The sequence below is a fragment of the Perna viridis genome, chromosome 3, assembly GCF_037379345.1.
Source record: "Perna viridis isolate PV_CMFRI_1.1 ecotype Kerala chromosome 3, ASM3737934v1, whole genome shotgun sequence".
In the NCBI taxonomy this organism is placed as follows: domain Eukaryota; kingdom Metazoa; phylum Mollusca; class Bivalvia; order Mytilida; family Mytilidae; genus Perna; species Perna viridis.
The window spans coordinates 49,515,438-49,539,549 of NC_142447.1; the positions used below are offsets into that span (position 1 = coordinate 49,515,438).

The 24,112-nt window shown below is 32.1% G+C and overlaps 1 protein-coding gene across 10 annotated transcripts; it reads right to left on the minus strand.

The window, feature by feature from the left end:
• Positions 1-413: 413 nt before the first annotated feature.
• LOC148622727 (uncharacterized) lies at positions 414-22,836 on the minus strand. 10 transcript variants are annotated; one of them, XM_088572849.1, is made up of 17 exons: positions 22,701-22,836; positions 20,272-21,310; positions 19,744-19,883; positions 17,064-17,081; positions 15,559-15,699; positions 14,911-15,131; positions 14,565-14,676; positions 13,179-13,244; positions 11,712-12,034; positions 10,274-10,468; positions 9,650-9,754; positions 7,294-7,477; positions 6,514-6,699; positions 5,003-5,192; positions 4,207-4,402; positions 2,560-2,685; positions 414-1,856 (listed from the first exon to the last, which is right to left on the minus strand). In XM_088572849.1, the coding sequence occupies exons 2-17, from the start codon at positions 21,303-21,305 to the stop codon at positions 1,152-1,154; spliced, it is 3,942 nt and encodes a 1,313-aa protein (XP_088428975.1). In that variant the 5' UTR covers positions 21,306-21,310; positions 22,701-22,836; the 3' UTR covers positions 414-1,151. The 10 variants fall into 10 exon arrangements, with proteins under 10 accessions (XP_088428975.1, XP_088428977.1, XP_088428976.1 ...); XM_088572851.1 differs by lacking the exon at positions 17,064-17,081 and adding an exon at positions 18,532-18,546; XM_088572850.1 differs by having other exon boundaries at positions 20,272-21,306; positions 22,701-22,830.
• Positions 22,837-24,112: the final 1,276 nt, after the last annotated feature.

Sequence of the window (24,112 nt, forward strand, 5' to 3'; positions counted from 1 at the left end):
AAAATTGGAACTGCAAAATTCAAGAAAAAATCCATTTCATTATCTGTTATAGGATCTTTCTGGCATGGGTCCTTCCCATAATGCTGAAAAACTTAACTCACTCCATGATTTTAGCTAAACCCATCTGTTCTTGAGTTATTTGCATAATTCTACAATGTGACCCCTATTGGTCTATTTTTAGTAATGGTGGGCATGTTTTTCACCAGATCAAAACTCCTCACACAAGGATTGTTAAAAGATACTCTAAGGAATATTCAAGCAGAGTTAGGTTACCATCTGACCTGTAGTTTCAGAGTAGAAGGTGTTAGAAAAGTTAATGGACAACTACAGACGCAAGTGAAGACAATAGCTCACACAGTCGTAAGGGCAGGTGAGCTAAAAAAAAAAAGTACTAAAAGCATGAAAACATAACAAAAGGCAATCAACATTTCTTTTCATTTCTCATAAAAATATGTAGATAAATGTTCATATTGATATCACAGATGTAAACAATATCACAGTGTTAAAATATAGAAAAAAAATAACCTCTTTTTTCATCTGTTACTTGTCAGTGAAATGAGCAAATACATAAATAACTTTAACCAATAGCATGACACTCATCATTTTGAATTCATCTTAAAGGATATTTGGGAACATTCTGCAAATTTAAAAAATAAGACCAATATTTTTGTGAATAAAATTAAATTGTTGTATAAGAAATCATGTCACAAATAGAACATTTTCTAGGAGACTTTCTCTCCAAAATTATAACAATTTTGAAGGGCATACAGGCCCCTATATACTAAAATTTGGAATAGTGTTTTTCATGGGATAAAAAACCCAATTTCCAAAATAATCAACATGTAAGAATGAGACAGTATCCACAGAACAGAGGTAACAAACTTCACACTATAAACCAATCACATAAACTAAGTGACAATGCCATCAAATTTAAATGCAGTGACAGAATTTAAAAAAACCTGACAATTTCATACTGTTACAGGTCTAACAAGCTAAAATGATGTCATTCCAAATGTTTTTTTTTTTCAAGATTCCTTTAGACTAATACAACAGGATTAAAATATATAAAACACATCAACATCTCATTTAAAAAAAAAAACAACTACCTTCTGACAGTTTACTTTCAAATTTTCATTATGAATTTCAATCTATCAAATCTCATTAACATCAAACTCCTCATCAACCTGTGCTTGTGCTGCCCTCTGTTGGTATGACGATGAAGGCTCACTTATAATGTCTACAGACGTTATCCTTTCCTCACTTGGAATCTTACCTAAATAAGCATTATCTACAAGTAACAAAGCATCAGTAAGAGATGAATATCTTTGATCTAATCCAGCAAATGTATTCCTTGCTTCTGTATTAATCTTTTCACGTTCCTTTATAGCATCTCTACTAAATGCCCTGATTTCTGATGCTGTATTACCCAAGCCACTAGATTTCGCTGGTGCAGTCCTAGGTTTTTCTACAATGTCCTGGAATTTGACCTTACTGCCAGGTCTACTGAGGAATTTCTCATCCTCAGTAAGTGACAATTGACTAAGACTACCACTGTCAGCTCTTTCTGAAATTTTCTCTAATTTTGACTTTGAGTCTTCCTCATCCTCTTCGTTATCAGCCCTCGACTTAACAGCTGGGGTAGTAGATGTTGTTGTAGGAGTCATAGAGGTATCCTCTCTAGACAGTATAGTTTCTAACTCCTCCTCAGCAGTAGGTGTAAACACAGTACCTTCCCTACTAGGAACTGGTGATGTTTGTCCTGTTTCTATAACTATCTTAGGAGTTTCTGTACGAGTACTGGCTTGAGACATTGATCTAATCCTCTCCACAACAGATTCCTTATTCTTTGTTTGATCCTATAAAAAGTAAAAACAAATTAATAATAGTCTGTATGACAGACATCCTTACTCAATGACAAATACCCTAGATACAGTTTTACTCAAGGACAAATATTCTAAATACAGATTTACTCAACAGACAAATACTCTAGATATGGATTAACTGAAGGACAAATACCCTAGATACAGATTTTCTCAATGACAATACCCTACACACAGCTTTATTATTATCAGCAACTTTTTGGTTTTTTTTTAATTGTTCTTACAGCCTGATATTTTCTACCTTAAAGAAAACCTTAATTCTAATGACAACATTACATCCAACAGACTGTGACATCTCTGATAAACTGACCAACATAATGTCTTGACAGAACATCAGATCATTGTGAACATTTCCTGTCTAGAATTCAAAAAGATTCATATTGTGTATGTCTTATCTTTGTAAAATTAGCATTATTTTGACACTTCTTTAAAACAAAATATGTGAAGTTAAAAATAATCCTTCTCTATCTTCTTTACATTACAATAACTACCTGCTTGGGTGAGTTTGAGATGTCTACAATCAGATACAAACAGGAAATATGGCTGAATAATTTACTACAGATAAATCAATTGTCTATTTATCATATGGATTCAACTCTGAAAATTAACACAATCTGAAAACATTTCCAAACTGAAATCAAGTCATATTCCATTGTTGTGCCATATACTTAGTACTTACTGTAGTAGACAGAAATTTATATGAGAAATGATGGTAGCTAAGACTAAAATGACATCTAGCTTTTTTCTTATCCGCTTCAGTTTTTAATTCCACATCTTTGTATGAGTGTTTGCGGCAGAAAAATTTCTATGTTAGAAAGAGAAAACAAGAGGCATGCAAATCAAGCATTTCACACACAGTGCAGAAGATTATACTGAACCATACAGATAGAAATCAAGACTTTTATAATAATAATAAATATATTGTTAATGCATAGAAACTAATAAATGTGAAAATTAATGTAAAAGTGTTAAAGTTGTTTTCCTTACTATTAGGGAATAAGTATTGATTTCTGTATGCCTCACACTACATATCTAGTAATATTGTTAAATCATTAAAATCATACATGAAGCTTTCTGAGAAATTAATTGTTCTTAAACCATATCAAATGTCAAAAACAAAAACACCTCCAATAATTTGTAATGAGTTTTTTATATTCAGCAGTTGTATGTTACATAATTAAAGTTGAATATAGCCATGAAGGTTCTTAAAACATGCTAATAATGAGATCAGAAAGAAAAATACTATTCTATCATTTGTACAGATTTGTTTTCTCAGAAAGACATGTAAGATAAGCATAGAACATGAAAAATGGCAGGTATACGTACTGAGATTGCTCTCTTGTAGTTCCATTTATAGCTTGATGTCATATTATAGGTGTGCAAATGCAAAAATAAAATGATTGTGTGTCTCACTGATAAATAAACATTTTGGAGTGCCCAAATACCCATAACAAAGTAAATATGAGTGCTACTATGACAAACCAATAATTTCATTGTTAAACACTAACCTAAATCTATTATAAATGAAACTACAAAATGAAAGTACTAATACATTGTACATCAGATGCTTGTTATTAGATGCACTAAAACTTAAATAAGTATTGTGAAGCATTGAGAAAAAGATAGGAAGGATAGGATAATACTGGTGCTTATTAAATAGGTGGTGGGCGTTTTACACATTGAAATAGCTTTTATCTTAAAATCACTTAAAAATATTTGTTTTGTAAAAGTGTTACAAAGACAGCATATTTTATCCTCTGATTTTCATAAGTTTGAGTTGATTGGTCAAAGAAGCCAACAACTATGAAAATAATAAACTAATCAGAAATCTGTCTAAATAATGATATAAGATAAAAAAATATATATATATATATATAACAAAATTGACTATCAATTAGTAGTCGTAAATAATTACTTATGCAGAGAATGCCATTATATTTTTAACTGCTGTGCAAGCATTCATTAAGTTTACATGTTCACAAACATTAGAACAAGCTACTTAATATTCTTATATCCATTTTAAAAATTTTGCCTCCCTTAGTAGTATTAATACACCTTCTACAGTGTATGTCTGAAGATTGTGTTAGTAATGGTTATAAAGTCAAAGCTCTAGTAGGTGCTGCATAAAGGTTAATATAAACTCATTCAAACATCATTCAAAAATATTTTTTAACTTGGGGATTAAAAAAATATAAAGCATGCAAAGATTTCCAATTTATAAAAACATAAATTGATACTTGACAGATTTGGAAATTTATGGATGGCACAACAACCTATGAAATATTTCCCATTATATTAAGTGTATCGTGATAACTGCCCACATTACCTTAGCTTCTTCTGAAGATTGATAGATCATACGAGCTAGATTCTCCTCCTTCTGTTCATCTTTCTCATTCAGAACTATCTGAGCAGCTATATTGTTACGTGTACACAGTTTTCTGACTTCAGTTTTTATCTGTGTCACCATGTCCATATCTTCTGTAGCACTGATACCAAACATTTGTAAGGTTTGTGCTATTTCTCTGTAAAAAAGTACTAACGTAATTAATTGAGTAAGATGCTATATTTGTTAGTTTAATTTTTACAATAGTGCACTTCATGACGCAAAGTTCAAAGTTGCATAACTCTAACACAATTTAGGGTATCAAACTTTCCTGGTAAAATGCACAACTACATAATGCTCTCTTACTAATACCAAGTTTCATGAAATTCTACTCAGTGGGGTTGAGAGGTGTTGCAATGATGAGATACTTCAGTCATGAACATCTGAAGTTCCACGAAACATAACTCCCACAAAATTTGTGTGATAAAAATTAAAAGGATGGATGGAACTTTGTTTGTGTGGGATATAAATATACTTGAGACAAAGAACAAAGTAGATTCTACTTTTTTTGTCTTATATTTTCACCTGCTCTTAGAAACTGACAAATTATCTTTGTTCCTTAGCTTTCAAATGAATATCCCTTAACTGTTGAATTCACATCAGGATTAAGCTACCAGTAAAACACTGGCAACTTATGGATATTTTAAGCTACATTTGTAGATAGGAAACAAAATCTCTGATGATCTGATGTGTCTGTTGTATCATTGACTACATCTTAATGATAGTTCTGTAAACCTACTCTCGAACCAACTGACTGGATTCTACCAGGAATCTTTCCTGAAGCACTTCAGCTACCTCCTCAGTCTCAAGCTCTAATACAGCAATAGTATGGCAAGCCTCTGCTCTCACTGCTGGTTTCTCTTCGTATCTCACAGCCCAAAGTAAACATTCTGTAATTTCTTCACTCACTACTCCTATCTTACCAAGGGCTACAAAATTATCAAATATTCAGTACTAAAGAGAAATATCATGCATTCAATGATAAAAAATAAAAATTACTATCTACTTTGTATCATTCATTTGTAAGATTATCTTAAACTCATGACAAGTGTTGTCACTGTATTTACAGTGCCTACGATACATCCAAATCCAACATATCATTGTCCCCTTTTGTAGGTTTTCGGTTACTCATGAATCTTTTTTTATAGCGTATATAGGGATGGATCCCCAATCTGTTCATATGACCATCTGTCCACATTTTTTGTAAGCACAACTTCTCCTAAACTGCTTAAGCAATTTTTTTGAATATTTATAAATAATGTTGGAGGAATCCAAAGGGAGATAATCCAAATTAAGGATTTTACATAGTAAAACCTTGTAAGCGCAATGCCTCCTGAACCACTCAAGAAATGTTGATGAAATTTTATAAGAAGGTTGGGTATCATATGCAGATGACGATGTGCATGAAGGAATATAATCACTGTTTGATGATGCCAAAAGGAGATAATCCAGCAAGTGTTCTACATTTAAGTCCATTTGAAAAAGGGGGAGTATTGTCTTTGTGAGCTTGTTCACAACATTTTTTGTTCCATCAACAATGGTTGAGTGAAATAAATTAGACAGAGCATTAAGAGAGAGCTAGGTCCCAGAAAAAATTGAACAGTGTTTACTGAATGGCAGGGATAAATTAATGTTCTAAACATTTTTGCTAAAGTCCATGAAATTTAAATATATTCAAATGGATAACTCAAATTTGTAATTCTTCATCCTTTTCTAAACTTTGATTAGTGTAGTGTTAATATTATACAAAGTTCCTAGTGCAATGTGGACATATATATGAGACTGCCATTATATTTCTATATGCACTCTTTATAACAATGTAAGAACCAAACTAATGAAGGACCTATAGTGGGTTCCTGCATTTTGCAACATAGATCTTAATCTATTTGTTGGTCTTACAGAAAATCAGTCACAAAAAAGACAATATTAGGTTGTGTCAGACCATGTATATTCATTTATTAAATGCACTAAAAGATACCTTACTGCTTGAGTTTAATTGGTACACATCACATCACATCACCAAATGTCATATTTTTACTGTCTCCCATTTAAACTAACACTAATGCATTTGTATGCCTGTACTTTATTGTAATTATCATTGTTTCTAGAGAAGACTTCATAAGTATATTATTTTACATGTGTCTGATCATTTTGTTTATTATAAAATATAAAGTATGTTTAAACTAATTTAAATGCCTTTAAGGTTTAACCTGATACTTGAAAAACAATGCATATAGACATTTTATTTACCTTGAAATGCTAAAGCCTTGACCTTCCAGATAGGATCAAAGGTTGCGAGGTGCACTAGTTTCTCTATGACAACTTCATCCTTCAGCTCAATGTTTCCACAAGTTATGCAAACTTCAGAACGTATAGATATATAGTCATCTTCAAAGCATTTCAGAAAAGCTGGTAAGAGTTTAGCTGTCATTATACCTTGAAAATGAAATGACATAGAAATGACTCTTCATCATACACTGTGGAAAAAATTAATTAATTGATTGATTAAGGTTTAACAGAGTAAGGCAGATATTTCACACATTTCAGGACAAGAACAAGTGACCAATTGAACAGACCCTGATTTGTATAAGATCAACTTGCCAAGCCAGATACTTATTTTGCTAGCTCACAGACGCAACAACCCTCAGGTAGGCATGCCACCATACTCTGACAAATTATTCTGACTCCCACAACCTCCTGCAGTTACAAGTATCTGTCAACAATTAGAGCCATAACCTCCAAAATCAACACAGACCATCCTTTTGTGGTATAAAGATCCATCAGATAATATTCCAATTATCACAAAAACTCACTGTCTTTAGATGAAGCTGTGAACTAGGATACAGTTGATGACAGTATCACCATCATAACATTAAAGGCATTATACAATCGTAAATTTTTACATGAAATTACTTATTTCACCAGAATTAGAATTTTATTTTCACATGGTTGTTTTACATATTCAATTCTAAAAACATTGTTGAATAAAACAAAAAAAAACAGAGCAAATGTTATTTACATGCTTATTACCTAATTGTCCAATCTTATTAATTGCCTCTAATCTGGTTTCTTCATCATCAATCACAAGTCTTTCTTTGAGATCATCATGGACTTCCTTGCCATGACTGGTTTTACCCAGACATTGCGCTGCACTCTTTCTTACATCAGAATGCCAATCATTCCACATCAGGTCTGATAATTTACTGGTTATATCCTATGAATGACAACTTATTGTTTATATGGTGTCACAATAAGTATTCCATCATAAGAGACAAGAACAATGATAAGGAATTGTATATTTGAATGAAAACCCATCATAATCATAATAATTAATGTAAAATGCATTTCATAAATTTTTGTCTTTGTTTCAAATCTGTAAGTGTTCTTTGAAAAGTAAATTAAAAAAATTAACACAAGAAAGAATATGTTTGTATACCCAGTAAACAGCATATAAGTGGTTACAGAAATGGTTCATTGTATAAAAACAAACAATTTTTTAGGAAAGTATATATCTCAGTAACTTGTACTTTTCAAAATCCATGCACAAAAAAAGCTGTCAAATTAACAACAAACCAGATTTCTCACACTGAATGGTGGAAGTCACTTTTATTGCAACAAAAAATGGCTGCCATTCAGAAATGACAAAAACAGTATTTCTGAAAATCCAACTTGACTTTAATTTTGTCACATATAACAGCATATCGAAATTTGAGAGAATCTGCAAAATACTTTTCAAATTACTGGACAAACAGGTTTGGCAGCCACCCGCAAAGTTTTTTCTTAAGATAACCCTGCTCAAACTTCTGTTTACCCAATGTTTTAAACCTTACTGATAATTAAGACAACATTGTCTATGATGATACATGTCTATTTGTTCCTCATAACTGAGACATCGTTGTCTATGATAATACATGCCTTGTTGTTACTGATATTGAGACATCGTTGTCTATGATGATACATACTTTGTTGTTACTGATATTGAGACATCGTTGTCTATGATGATACATACTTTGTTGTTACTGATAATTGAGACATCGTTGTCTATGATGATACATGCCTTGTTATTACTGATAATTGAGACAACATTGTCTATGATGATACATGCCTATTTGTTCCTCATAACTGAGACATCGTTGTCTATGATAATACATGTCTTGTTACTGATATTGAGACATCGTTGTCTATGATGATACATGGCGTGTTGTTACTAATAATTGAGACATCGTTGTCTATGATGATACATGCCTTGTTATTACTGATAATTGAGACATCGTTGTCTATGATGATACATGGCTTGTTGTTCCTCATACTGAGATATCGTTGTCTATGATAATACATGCCTTGTTGTTACTGATATTGAGACATCGTTGTCTATGATGATACATACTTTGTTGTTTCTGATATTGAGACATCGTTGTCTATGATGATACATACTTTGTTGTTACTGATAATTGAGACATCGTTGTCTATGATGATACATGCCTTGTTATTACTGATAATTGAGACAACATTGTCTATGATGATACATGCCTTGTTATTACTGATAATTGAGACATCGTTGTCTATGATGATACATGGCTTGTTGTTCCTCATACTGAGATATCGTTGTCTATGATAATACATGCCTTGTTGTTACTGATATTGAGACATCGTTGTCTATGATGATACATACTTTGTTGTTACTGATATTGAGACATCGTTGTCTATGATGATACATACTTTGTTGTTACTGATAATTGAGACATCGTTGTCTATGATGATACATGCCTTGTTATTACTGATAATTGAGACAACATTGTCTATGATGATACATGCCTATTTGTTCCTCATAACTGAGACATCGTTGTCTATGATAATACATGTCTTGTTGTTACTGATATTGAGACATCGTTGTCTATGATGATACATGCCTTGTTATTACTGATAATTGAGACATCGTTGTCTATGATGATACATGGCTTGTTGTTACTGATAATTGAGACATTGTTGTCTATGATGATACATGCCTTGTTGTTACTGATAATTGAGACATCGTTGTCTATGATGATACATGTCTTGTTGTTACTGATAATTGAGACATCGTTGTCTATGATGATACATGGCTTGTTATTACTGATAATTGAGACATCGTTGTCTATGATGATACATGCCTTGTTATTACTGATAATTGAGACATCGTTGTCTATGATGATACATGGCTTGTTGTTATGATAATTGAGACATCGTTGTCTATGATGATACATGCCTTGTTGTTACTGATAATTGAGACATCATTGTCTATGATGATACATGCCTTGTTGTTACTGATAATTGAGACATCATTGTCTATGATGATACATACCTTGTTAATACTGATTATTTAGGCATTGCTGTATATGATACAAACCTTGTTGATAGTACCATGAAGAGTTGGCAGAATTTTACAGGCTATAACTTTATGTCTCCAACTAGAGCTGTTCAACAACTCAGCGGTCATACCATGAACTAATGGCTGCAAAAAAAGTTGTTACATTAGTACTGAAATTGGGTGAAATTGATACAACCCCCATAGTATAACTATAAACAGTTTGGGCAAGTATGAATACTATGTTCAACCTTGATACAGTTCTGACTTTGGATAAATATAATAATCGTGATCAAAACACTTAAAAATTTGAGAAAAAATCTGAACTCATTCATGTGTAAATCAGACAAAATTTAATTTTATAACTTCAATTTGTTCAAATTTGAAAACAAAGAAAACAGGGTCTAAATAGTTAATATTCAGTTAAAAATGCCATACCACAGAAAACAACAATTTTTTTGTTGTAACCAAAACTTAACTTTAAATATGGGCATTTAGGCTTTAACAAGGGATAATTTCAAAATGGGCCCAAAACCTTAAATCTATTAAATACATGGTTAAAGACCCTCCAATATCTCATTTTTTTAAATTACTTTTTATCCTGATGACTTCATTGTGGACCAGTTTGAGCTTACAAACATCATTATGTGAATATTGAAGACTTACAGAGAATATACTTAGTTTGCCCAACAGTGAAATGGCTCTCTCATGTTTGATAGTATCTTCAGTGGTAAGAAGTTGGTGAATTATCTCCCCTACTATCAATGAGTTACAGACACCATAATAAGCCAGACACTGAGCTGCTGCCCATCTATCAATACTAGATTCTCCCTTCAGCGCTGTGTGTAATATCTCCTTTGCCTATAATACAAGTGATTCTTATCTTAAACAACATATTGTGAATAAGCTGTTTTTACTTTATCTTGACAGCAAATTTTCTATATTACTAAATTATACAAAATGTATTTCATCTCAAACTTTAAATATTTTTGAACACTATCTTTACCAACAGATCTGGCCTGGGTTTTTCAGGTTTAGAGTTTTTCCTCAAATCTTCAATTTTAAGTGATCTGATTATGAAAGGATTTGAGACCCTGACCTTATGGTCAGTTCAGAGTACAGAGACATTGTCACAGCACACCTTATTCTGTCACTACTGACCCAGATTGTCACATGATCATTTTAGAGAGCATAGCCAGAGATTTTCACAGCACGTCTTAAACTGTCAATGAAGATATCAATCTATAAAAAGACTAATATTGTGGTATGATTGACAATGAGACAGTCATCCACCAAATACCAAGTAACACACAATTAAACTTCTACAGGTCATATATGGTCTTCAATGATGGGCAATACCCATACCATAAAGTGACCTGTAGGCCCAAAAACAAATGGTGAAACTATTCATAAAAGACAAAAATCAACCTAATCTATAGAAAAACCACAAATCAAACAACAATCAACCTAAAAAAAACGACAACCACTGGACTACAAGTTCCAGGCTTGGGACAGGCGAAAAAGTTTGTGGTAGGGTTGAACATATTTATGAGCACTCCACCCTTTCCCTTACCTGGGACAGTAGTGTGAAAATACAACAATAAAATGAACTATAAAAACCTGCCAAATTTATATTTAACTCTTAAGACCAATACAGAATACAACATCTTAAGTTGCACAATTACTTTTTTTACTTTGTATGTATGATTTTAGTAACTTTATGTTCTTTGCTGTGTATGTCTGTTTCCATGTATGGTCTTTGTCCTTGGATTACATTCTTTTGATTAACGCTATTACCTTGGTTCCCTTGATTACTCTTTAACAAATAGGACAAAAGACAAGGAACTTAATCTACCTCGAAAGAATACATGATTTTTAGCTAGTCACACATGATCTTTTAGAAAGTTGAGACAGGTTGTCGTAGTACACATAACATTAATATATATTTGCTGACTCATCTGATCACAAGGTCAGTTAAGAGAGTAAAAAGATCTTGTGATACACCTTACAACATCATCTAAAAGACTCACCTTATCAATGGTCTGCTGGGAGTGTGCAGACAAATTGTAAAAAAGCAACTGACACAGCAATTACAATGACTCACCTCATCACATGGTCTGTTCAGAGAGTAGAGGGAGATTGCAGCAGCACACCTAACACGGTCATTACTATCCTCCAGTAAACATTCTAATGCTACAAATATCTTCTCAGGAATGTTTTTGGAATATGGATTGTCATTAGGCATATTTTTAAATGCTGAGCTGAATGGGTCTGTTGTTGCTGACTTGTACTCTGCAACTTTGGCAAGAGTAGCTATGGCCTGGAGTCTGACATGAGCCTGAATGTCACCCATATCTCTAATCAGATCATCCGGGGTACTGTCAAGTAACTGTCCACTCAGATGGTATCGCTGTCTCCATTCATCAACTGCAATGATTAAGTTAACATAATTTGATCTAAATCCTTCATTTCTCTAATTTCTATATGAAGGTTATTTTATGACATGTAAATTTTAATGATATGTGGTGTATCAGCAAAACATAAAAATGTGAAAGCTAATTGCACTATTGAACCAATGTATTTTGTAATAGAAAAAATATTATGTACATAAGCTCATTGTGTTTTATGGGGTGTCTTTGGAACAAAAGAATAACTCCAGATCAGTTTATCCTGAAAAACAATTGTTATATATTGTTCTTCAAATTCAACATAAAGCTCCTCAGAAAACAGAAAATAGTTTACTCAAAGGAATTAAGATTTAAAGGAAGGATTTCTTTGTAGTTTAACATGACATTGGGTCAATAACTTATTGCTGCTGACTATTTCTACAACTGTAAGTACAAAAAAGGGTGGTAATACATGTAATCTTATTATTTTAATACCAGTATCATTTTCTGATTATATTCATTAAAGATATTCATTAAGCCAATGAAATACAGTTGTTTATGGGAGGGAGAATCAATAGAGGTACTGTTAATAAATAAATAACAAATTCAGGGTTTCAAACAAGTGTAGGTCCAAGGTCCGGGACCCTCTGTTTCTAGCCCAGGACTTTTCAAATTTCATAAACATAGGTGATGGACCATCAATACTGTACATTGAAACTCTATAAGGACCTCAGGACCATCAATACAGTACATTGAAACTCTATTAAGGACCTCAGGACCATCAATAAGGTACATTGAAACTCTATTAAGGACAGGACCATCAATTAAGGACCTTTGGTTTTTATCAGGAGGACTTCGGATTTTAAATCTACAAAGGTCTTGGACCTTTCACCCAAAAAAGCAAATTTGAATCCCTGATATTCATCAAACATCTCCCTATCTTCAAGGTAAAAATATCACTTTGAGTAAACCATAACATGCAATAATAGAAACAAAAAGCCAACTTGATAATCATTCTCTATAAATGCCATTCCTATATATATAGTTAGAGTAAAGCCAATTCTAAACTGAATAGAAGCCGTAAAAACAATATGGCTCATTCAACAGAACTGAAAATATAAGTCATTCATTCAAATAAAGATTTAGCCAAATTGAGGCTATAGAACATTGAAACACAAAGTTACCAGGAGTTTTTGTCTCCACTTGTGCTGGTTCATAAAATTTGACCATCTTTGACGAATGGGGATATTCTTTAGAAAACATAAAATCAATTTTACATTGTTACATTGATTGCTTTCTTGTACACACAAACTTCAAGCATAACAATATCTTACAAGCAATTTTATTCCTTACAAATTGTTAGATAAAATAAAACTATAAGTGCTAAAAAATATAACTCATAATCATCAAATTATTTATTTTACTTTCTTTTTTTTTTAAAAGATAAACAGCACTAATCACCATTCTGTACAAGTAATAGTTGTATTTTTTTAATATTTACATGCAGTTTTTATGCTTTGAATACAAATTTCATTTTATTTCCATATTATTACTGTATTCTTTATTAAAAAAATGTAATCAATACACATTCATTAGAATTTTACATACTGAAGTAATGTAAAATTAACATAAACATTAAGTTGCACACATTGTCACGCTAGGTATATCCCAACTCATACAGGAAGTTAATATTGGAAAGCAACCAAAATCTCTTATAACATATGCCACTAAAGGATTAAACAGCTATTTTTCGGTCGTTCATGCATGTATGAATAGATCTCTGAGCTCTCAAACTCAATGAACAGCCAAAGGCAGTTCATGTAATGTTTGGGAATGGAGAGATCTGTTCATACATGCATGAGCAACCAAAAATAGCTGTTTAATCCTTATAATTCTATCCGACATTTGGGAATTTTTTTTAATGTGTTGAACCGGTATACATATATATAAAATCTAGTTCTGGGACAATTTCATTTTGGGGCGAATTTACTAGTAATTAGATTTTAAGAATTTATAAGTAACTGTTTCTTTCCCTGTGCTGAAAATTACTCTCTGTAAACAAACTTGACTGGTAAAATCAATGGTGATGTAATAAACTATTCTTACGGCTATATTGTGCCGTTTAGTTCCTTGCTACACTCTTTCGAACTGGTTTCAGGTTCATGCATGTATGAATGATCTGGCGGAGTTCACGCAAGAATGAACTTTCTGGCAAGTTGTTCTCGACCAATCAAAAACGGCTATAAGCATGAAGAATCTCATGATTAGAATTATATCAATATAAAGCCACACATCGTATTTGAAATCAATCCAACCAATGGGATTCAAAATAATTGCAACAGAATTTGGACAGACTGAATGACAGAGCAAGGTGATTCTAATCATCCACCAACTTTTTGGTGGGGGTGTAACAAAGCAGCAAAAAGTACCCATTTATTTCACAACAAGCATTGTTTTGGGTTATTTTATTGCTAACTATTTTATATATACATTATACTCATGTAATTGACATTGTTTTAATTGATTTTTTTTTTAAATAAAGAAAACTAGGTATTCTCTAATCTACTTACTGACTTGAACCAAGGAGGCATTTTGTTTTGTAAGGCGTCTAGTTGTTGGGTCGGGTGATCTGTGGAACTCTGGATCATACCCAGGGGGTATCATACTGGTTGCCTCTCCATCCTACAGAATTAAACATTTACCATCAGGATTTCATTTTTTGAAAAAGGGAGCCTTATTGTTCATGACACCAAGTTGTATCATATGATAAATGCAGAGCCATTTTTGAGTTTAATTTTTGCTGTATTCATGAGCTTAGTAGAAGCCTCTTGCAGATTTCTAAGATTTTTTCCAGATAAAATGTTGCCATAATAAGCTGACAAGGCTGTGAAATATTCATTTTAAAAGAAAACTTACTGTAGGTTCTGGTAAGGCTTTCCATCTTTTCAGTCCTTTTTCAACCTTTTTCATTCTAGGTGTTGGAATTGAAGTTCTTTGTGAGTCTTGCTGTTCCATTTCTTCAGTAGGATACCAGCTATCAGAAGGCTTCGGTCTCTCCGTTTTTAACACTTTTTTATATTGGTTTGAAGTTGACATAATGATTTTTTCATTGTCATCAGTGTAAACTTGCTCAGCACCTGTCATCAAATCAATTTCATTTATTTCAAATGTTGTTTTTTACATACAAGTAAATATTGGAAGCTATATAAAAAAAAATTAAGTAATTGCAACTGGACATATAACATGAGAACCTTTTTTTCTGTTACCGAATATTAATTCATTTTAAAATATTACTGATTATTTTGATTCTTACTGTCAATGTTCTTCTTTTTTTTTTTTGTTGACAAAGTGGGCTGTTGCAATTTTTTTGGCAGTTCTTGATTTTCAACAGACCATATTCTATAGTCTAAATTACATTTGAAAACCTGACATTCTGAATGATATGGAGATAAAGTTGCACTTCTGAACACAATGGCCCAAAATGTCTTTATTTGTTTGAAAATAATACACTGTGTACTTTGTTTTGTTGTTGTTATTTTCACTAGAACACAGCACACAACAAACCTGTAAGCCATTCCTGTACAAATCTGTTGTCAGAGTCATATAACCTGTCTTTAATCTTTGGGTTAACATAATCCCGGACAGTTGGAGGAGGGGTCATTTTGTACTGTTTAATTTCAATATCTGCTGTCTTATTGATGACACCTAAAACACAGTCATAGTAATGCACAGATATAGGACCACGAAAAAATAATTATTGCTCAAAATTTATAATAAATTTAATTTTATGGAGTGTTTGAATAAATAAAATTGTTGATGATATAAAACATAGCAAATGTATGATTGATTTCTAGTTCAATTATGTATAACACTTAATAATGAGACGTTATGAAGCTTGATCTAAGAGTTACAGTCACCACAAATCAGACATTAGATGAATCATATGCCTTTTCAGTAACTTCCCACCAGAATCATTAGCTACAGGTCAGTGAGTTAGAAGTACCCTACTCAATTTGATTATTATCAGATTTTCTACCATCGTTTTAAAGTTAGAAGTTAATAACTGCATACTTTAAGAAATGTTTTCTACTAAATATGGGCAATCTAAATTTCTTAGTTAGGACTTACTACCTGTACCTGTACTTGAAGGACCATTGGGGAAAATCAAAAGATTTTACCATGGCAATATCATCAATTAAATAAAAATAACAATGCCAAGTCTTCAAGCAATATATCTCTTTCAATGTTTATACCAGGTAATTAGAAGTGTCACAGGTTTATCAATAGATCCTTATATTGATGATTAATTTACCTACAACTTAACTCTTGGAGAGTTTTCAAGCTTAAAACAGTAAAATAGTTAAATTGTGTCTTTCAATGGCAATAACTTCTACAAGGCTTTACCTACAATGTGATAATGGTAAACCTGGTCATAAGGATCATTTCATCAATTTAATGTTTCAATCATTTTTCTTTCATTTTTCTTTTAAATCAGTAAAAATACCATGTGTCTTTCAATGCACCAGCTTCTATAAATTAAGCAATGTTGTACAACTTAACCCAACAGAGACTTAAGAATTTTTAGCTAAAGATGGAAGGCCACATCAGGTTTTGTATATATTGTGAAAAATTGATAGAAATTTTACTTAACTGCCCTTAAAAAATCAAAGTGACCATGCTTTCACTTGATCAATACATACTAAAGTCTTTTTTCAGACAATTTTCTACCTTACAGTTTTAGGAGTAAGATTTTGAGAAAGATTATGAATTTAGATGACAACAGTAAGTGATGAAGACAAATGCCAAAAAATGACAATATCTCAAGTAAACCTTGTATTGAGGTGCACTAAAACAACAGTATAATTATATATCATTTTATTGTTTCTTATAAGTTTAACGCTTGAGAAAGAAGTCAATTCTACATTTAAATAAAAATGTATGGAGAGACTTAATTAACATCCATAAGAAATTTCAGTTTTCACACACTTTTGAGAATCCCCATTTAAAAATAAAGTACAGTCCAACAAATACAGAGTACATTATTAGTCAAACACCAAGTCAATACTAACCACCGGCCTGTCTGTATACTAAATATAGTAATATCTTATTGTTATTGTAGGTACGTAATACTTTAACAAATAACTCAGAAGATCAACAGGTTAAAGGGAGCACACACAATAAACTTACATATCACTACAGGTACAATCTAATATTGAGACTATTTCTACAGCACTATCCAAAAACATTTCCTATAAAGTATTCCATTTAGTTCTATAACAAGACGAGTCCTGGTTACTTATAAGTATCAAAATAAAAAGGAACAATACAAATATATAGTGAGATTTCTGCTGTAGTCAGTAGTAACAAAAATGGTGTTAAATATAAACATGTACTAACATATTCCTGATTAAAACTGAGTTTTTTATCTTTAAAGTTTCTGAGTACAATAGGCAATAAAACTTCCAAAATCAGTTTTGTAATAGGGGAAAACTTTAGTAAAAAAGTTATTGTATAGCACCACAATATTTGCCCCCAAAAGTAATGAAAAACACCAGCCAGACACATATATATATATATACAGAACAGGAAGTTGGTGTCAAATTTTTCCAAAAATACCTTTAAAACCCACCATATGGTATACCTACAGAAAGATTGTCTTAAAATATCAAGCCGCTGTGATGAATAGTTGCTGAGAAAAATGTGACAAAAATTTCTACTTTCAAAATATGTGAAAAATAAACAAATTCCTTGGAAAACAGGAGATTGATGTCGATTTTTTTTTTAAATGAATCCCACCATATGGCATACCTACAGGAAGAATGTGTTAAAATTTCTGCTGTGATGAGCAGTTGCTGAGAAAACTATGACATAAAAAGTGTTACAGTAACACAAACACACAGACAAGGGTAAAACAGTATACGCTCTATCCTTCTGAGCAGGGGTAAAATAAAACAATTATTGCATAAATATAAGGGAATAAAATCCCTGATAGTATATGAATTTCCGCTGCAAACTTGTGTAATATATAATACTACTGACAACAGTATTCATGTAATAACCAAATAATATCAACTGAAGAATTTCAATACTGAAACAAAACAAGTTTCTATCAATAATGCTATTGATTTCACCAGTTTTAGTTAAGGCAGGTATATAACAGTATCAGGAGGACATATAAAAGGAAGCATATAGCAGCTGATAGGCAACTGACAAACAAAGATAGATGTCTGGCATATTTATAGTTCAATTCAGAATATTCATGATAAATGTATTTTCTATTCATAATCTCCCTAAAGAGAGAATAAACGTTATTAAGTAGTACAAAATCTGCACAAATATATAATTTATTAGGTATAGTAATTAATTAAGAACCTAGCAATTAAAATTTTGATATTTTATCACAGAGTCATCAAACTCATATTTGAAACTGATAACTGAATATAATACTTGGAAATAAAATAAATAACAAAAGCAGAGAAGAAGACGCCATATAAAGGAAAAGCATACAGCATATCATAATCAATGTGTAAGTCATACCTATTCCAAGGGATTCTGTGTACAAATTATATTTAGTTATCAACACTCATCTTAAAACATTCCAAGTATATCTAGTATAATAGTTTAAAACACATGTGCCAACACTCCACACATTTGTAATGGGAATATAGTGATCATACAATGGTTGATGTGACATATGTCATCATTCTTTACATCACAAAGGTGAAGACTTTATTTGTTATACATGTAAAGGTATAACTTTAACTTGACAAAAACTGTATACATACTACCTCTAGCAGCTATCAAAAGTAATTTTATGTAACTTAATGTAAAAGAAACTTATACAGTTTATGACATTAATTGAAATGTACTAATTTAACTTTCTTATTAGCATACATGTACATCATATCCATGTAATAACTATTGTTCAATGCTGTGTACATAAGAAAGTTAATCAGATTTATACATATTATTAGAAATAAAAAGCAATTAATCTAAGAAAAACAAAACTGTCATCTTATTTTGCCTTTCAATAATGTCCACATTTTATAAGTGAACCTCCCTTATACAAAAAAAAAACACTAAGGGTATGATAATAGAACTATTTAGACAGACAACACTTTATTCATTTTGAATAAAATTCATACAAAGGAAATCTTTACTATTGCCTTGATGTTTTAATCATTTAACATTATGTCTGTTTAGAACACTTAACATAAAACTCCTTAAAGAGACTGGAGAATGATCAAGGATTTTTATCATAGACATCTTGTTGTAATCAAGGAGATATCATGGATGAATTTCATTATGTTCTGAATGATATGAAATATCAAATATAACTGTTTATCTATGTACATTTATAGTTTGCAATCAAAATGCTGTTGAAGATGAAATTTATTTTTCATTAGATTGTAATTTTCACATTCATGATATATTTTACAAATAATGTATAAACTTTATTAGAAAAATTTTGAAAATGACAAACAGCCAGTTTTAGCAAAAACACTTTACAGTATGTTATATAGTAGAACTTCTTTTGCTTTTCTTTTTAAATATTGAACAATGTACAGCTTTCATAAATATCAATAAATTAAGATTTTGCCATACAGATATCCTATGATTTTGGATTTTTTTCATTATTTAGTAAGATAATCATTTAACTGGATTGATGTCTGCATTATGGTGATAAAAAATATCAAGTGTAACAAATGCACAAATGATGCCAGACAATCTATTAGACCTTTGACCTACCAGCTTCTTCCTTCTCCTTCTCCTTCCTGATTCTCCTGAGACCAATTGGTTGCCTGTAGAATGGAGCTTTGTTATCATCAGAGTATGGGTCATTGGCCTCTCTCTCTACCTCCTGCATGCTATATACTCTCTGTAATACTCTAATATAAGGTATAAAAACTTTCAACAAGGAAGAACTCTCTAATAACACATGAAGTCAAGGGCCATTTTTAAGGTGGAACTGTCTTAAGTCTCCTGCTGAAAAGCCTATTTGATGGGAAATCATGACAAATATAATAGTCATAAAACAAGTAATTAATGTTGTGTGATATAATTGAAGAACAGCAAGTAAATTACTTCAAGCAATATATTTCAGGAGAATCTTACAGTGAAATTTTAATAAAACATATATACATGTACATGTATAAGTATAAGTATTTTAAAGACAATCCATATGATTATCTCAAGTGATTTCCCTTTTAACAGCTTATTTGTAATTGATGTGTTGATGGTACTTTGAAATCAATGCTATTAAAAAAAGCAACTTACGAGTCCTCTTTTTTCTTCCATTTCTTTTTTGGTTTAGTTTCCACTTCTGTCTTTGCTAAGTCATGTGAATCAAAGGCATCACTTTCATCTAAAAAGAAGTTGTTCAGATCAGGCTTCCCATAATTATTTGCCAACAACTTGGCAAGTCTGTCTTTTGTATCTGGGTCATTTGTTCTCTCATGTACTAACCTAGTGGCTACATTTTTATCTAGCTTTGATAAAACATATGCATCCCAGTCTAAATTGTCCTTCTTCTCAACTATAGGTAAAGTTTTAGTTTTGGATGTGACTGATTTAGGTTTGACTTTTGTGTGAGAAGGTGTAGACTCTGACTTCTCCTCAGACTGAATGTCCTCCTTAGGTTTCCCTAACTCCCAGTGAGGAACAGGAGGTTTATACCTCACAGAGCTTGGCTGTGGAGGAGGTAACTGAGGTTCTGTCAAGAAAAATGATGCCTTTATTTCCTCCTCTTCATCTTCTTCCTCTGGGATGACCTCTGATTTTCTTTTTTCTTCATCAATTGCTGCTTTTTGGAGTGCATCTTCATGCATTTGTTTTGCTCTTTCCATTATTTTTCTCTTTAGAGGTTTTAAATTTGATTTTGTTGACTTAGTTAAGTTACATGGCATGTGTCTGACATTTGACCCCCTGGCATCATGCCGACCAGGTGGAATCTTTGTTTTTCCAGGGGGCTGTACAATACCATCCAATGACAACACATCATACAAATATTTCTGATCATAAGGAAGCATATGAAAACATCTGTCTTTAACCACATCCTCACCAAACTGAAGATCAGAACTTATTTTCTTTAAATACTTTTTATCAACAGGCTCTGGTTGACTAAATGAACGGAAAACAATTGAAGTTTGAGCTGGTTTTTTGGGTGGCAGTTGGATACTAAGTTGTGTGTCTTCAGCTCCTAGTTGTGGAACTTTTACTCTGGCAGCAACACTGAACAAAGCTGGAGTTTTCAGCTTTTCAGACCTGTCAAAGGTCCCACTTAAACTGGTAGTGTCTGTGTATAATGCCATTCTTTCTTATTTCATAAAAGAGAAGAAATTATAAATTACACCAATAATAACAAATTAGATCATAATAGAATAAAGTAATTTTAAGTATACTCTGTTAAAAGACTTATAGGGATTCATTTTGGCAAGTCATATAACTGATTGAAATTCATCTTGGCAAGACATTGGGCATTTATCTTGGCAACAATTTATACTTACAGACATTCATTTCAGCAAGTCATACAAATTATATTTTACATTAATGACATCAATAAAGAACTTGGTCTATCTCATGAAAAATAAACAATTGGAACAGTGTGTCCCCTATACGATTTAAAACGAAGTCAATTTGGAAAGGTCAATGTACCAAAAAAATCAGAGGACGAAAAATCAGTTGTCGAGAATTACTTGCCAGCAAGAACTATTCCTTGACCAGTAGAGTACTGTACTGGTCAGAGAATAAATAGTACTTGCTATAAAAATAACAAAAAAAAGCAATTTTAACCAGTGGTGTAAAACACATAATAGCACTTGGACTTTATCCAAGCTGGGTCACCACAATATATACACTAATAGTGGACTAAGTCCTCATAATGGTAATCAATGCAAAATCGACATTTGACCTTAGAAGGGCTGAGAGCCTGCTTTCAGTCTGACAGGAAGTTAACTTGCAATACCAAGGGTAATACAAAGCAAGGATCCTTTTTAGTTTTGTGTCTTTAGCAACAGTTTAAAAAACAATAAATCCAAGTTGATATAAAACTGTAAAAAGCATTACTGTGAAGGTACCTTGGATACCAATTTTTCGTGGATAAGGAAAGAAACACAAGTTTGAGTGTTCTTGAATTCATGTTTTTGAAGTTTTTATTTAATACACGTTAACGGGAATCTCATATTTGTTGGGAACCAAAGTTTGTGGTTTGGTTTACCCACAAAAACCATGAAAAAAATTGGTACCCCACAATTCATTTCAAAGACCCACATGTTATTTGATAGAAGCTCCTCAGACAATATTAAAACAAAAAAAACTTACATCTGGTTTTGGTAAACAAAGCATTCTCTGCCAAACCCAAAACTGTTTTACCAATAAAATTACAATTATCTGGAATATTTTGAAATTATTCTTAATCAAATTTTGCACAAATGGTAAATGACATATAGTCCATTTTATGTCAAACTCAATGGGAACCTACTGGATGCTTTGCTCACACTTAAGGCTAATGCCTTCCTCATATTATATTAGATTTCATCTGAAAAAAAAATTGAGTTGCAGTCTTATTCATATACTAGTCATACTAGTCGGGCAGCATATTTGATAGTGGGACTGGGAGCAAACCCCTGTAACTGTGTATTAACATTTACATTACAATGTTATTTTACAAAAACAAGAACTAATAATAATTCGAAATGTTAGCATACTCAGTTGTGGCTAAACTATGTTGGATCGCAATGCCATGTTAATCTACAAAAGATAGACATTGTATTTTTTTTGGTTCACATATTTTCGGAATAAGAAGCTGCAAAGTTTACGTCCGTTACCAGGCTAAAATCTTAATCTTGACTGCGTTTTATTTGTCGGTGTCTAAATGTCAAAACCAAAACACGGATTTTTTCAATTTCCGGAATCTTCATATTTCATTCTTTACGCAGTCCAATTAGAACTTTTCAGTCATTTCCATTACCCCTAAAATAACACCGGATGTGGAACAGGGAACTCCGCAATAATTTTTTATCCCCAATGGATATGCGGACTGTATTTATTGCATAGACCCACTTGAACACGAAAAGGGACTATAAGAACGTTATATAAAGTCCCCAGCTATTCTTAAATGAGTGATGTAGTGCTTCCTACAAACTTCAGCGAATAGAACGATTAATTGAAGATACTCATATCTTATCGAAAGTTTTATGAGGTCATTGTGCCTAAACTGACATTCAATAAAAGTTATCAGACATTTATAACTGAAAAGTTTTTATTTTTTTCATGGAGAAATCAAAAGCAAGAAAAAAACTAGAGGCTCTAGAGAGCCTGAATCACTCACCTGGTCAAAAATGGTCTTTATATCTTTCTAAAGCTGGACTCTTGACTTTACCGTACTATCATCACAAGAATTGCTATTGCCTTTATACAGTTCTGAAACCTTACTACTGGCATTTGCACGAGTTATGTTTTTCTAAGATAGTTAGCAGTATTCTAATTCGGAAGTGTTATGACTATTTAATGTGCTTTTTCAAAGAAACACAGTCTTAGATCACCTCAATTGAGTTCTGGAGCTTGTATGTCAGTAATTGGGAGTAGTTATGTGTTTACTGTTGTTTTAAACTTGGTTTCTTGTGTCTCCTTTTTATACTGAAACAAAACTTTTTTTCATCGAGTTTTGTCGTATTATTGTATTGTATATTTTGATGTTTAAATTTGCTAGAAGGGAATGACTGTGGCCACACCAAACTAATAACAACCCTTTTGTACTTGTTGAAGTCAGACACCTCAATCCTTTGTTAATATGGCGTGATTTCGAATTATTTTTTTTTTGTTTAGGATATAGTGTAAAAGACTTTTCGCAGAACAGGTAGGCCTATATTGGTGTAGTCAATGGCAGATTCCGAATTCGAGATAATTTTCTCATCGTTCATTGCAGATCCATAGTCTGCATTTTTCGTTTATTTTTCGTAGTTTGGTAGAGTTGTTTTATCTTTGACCCATTCTACGTTTCCAGTTTCTTCTACATTACTTTCTTTTTAAACGGTGTTGAGGGCTTCAAATAAGTGCATTCATAAATTTGTTATTTTTCTATGAGTGTTCGGAATTCGATATACTGCAATGAGTTGTT

What these genes read in the sequence shown, in the direction of transcription:
- LOC148622727 (XM_088572849.1), bottom strand. Translation starts at nt 21,305, where the DNA reads ATGGCATTATACACAGACACTACCAGTTTAAGTGGGACCTTTGACAGG. An exon ending in TGCCTCCTTGGTTCAAGTCA is followed by an intron (nt 13,245 to 14,564) that starts GTAAGTAGATTA and finishes TGTTTTCTAAAG; the next exon opens with AATATCCCCATTCGTCAAAG. An exon ending in AGTGGAGACAAAAACTCCTG is followed by an intron (nt 12,035 to 13,178) that starts GTAACTTTGTGT and finishes TAATCATTGCAG; the next exon opens with TTGATGAATGGAGACAGCGA.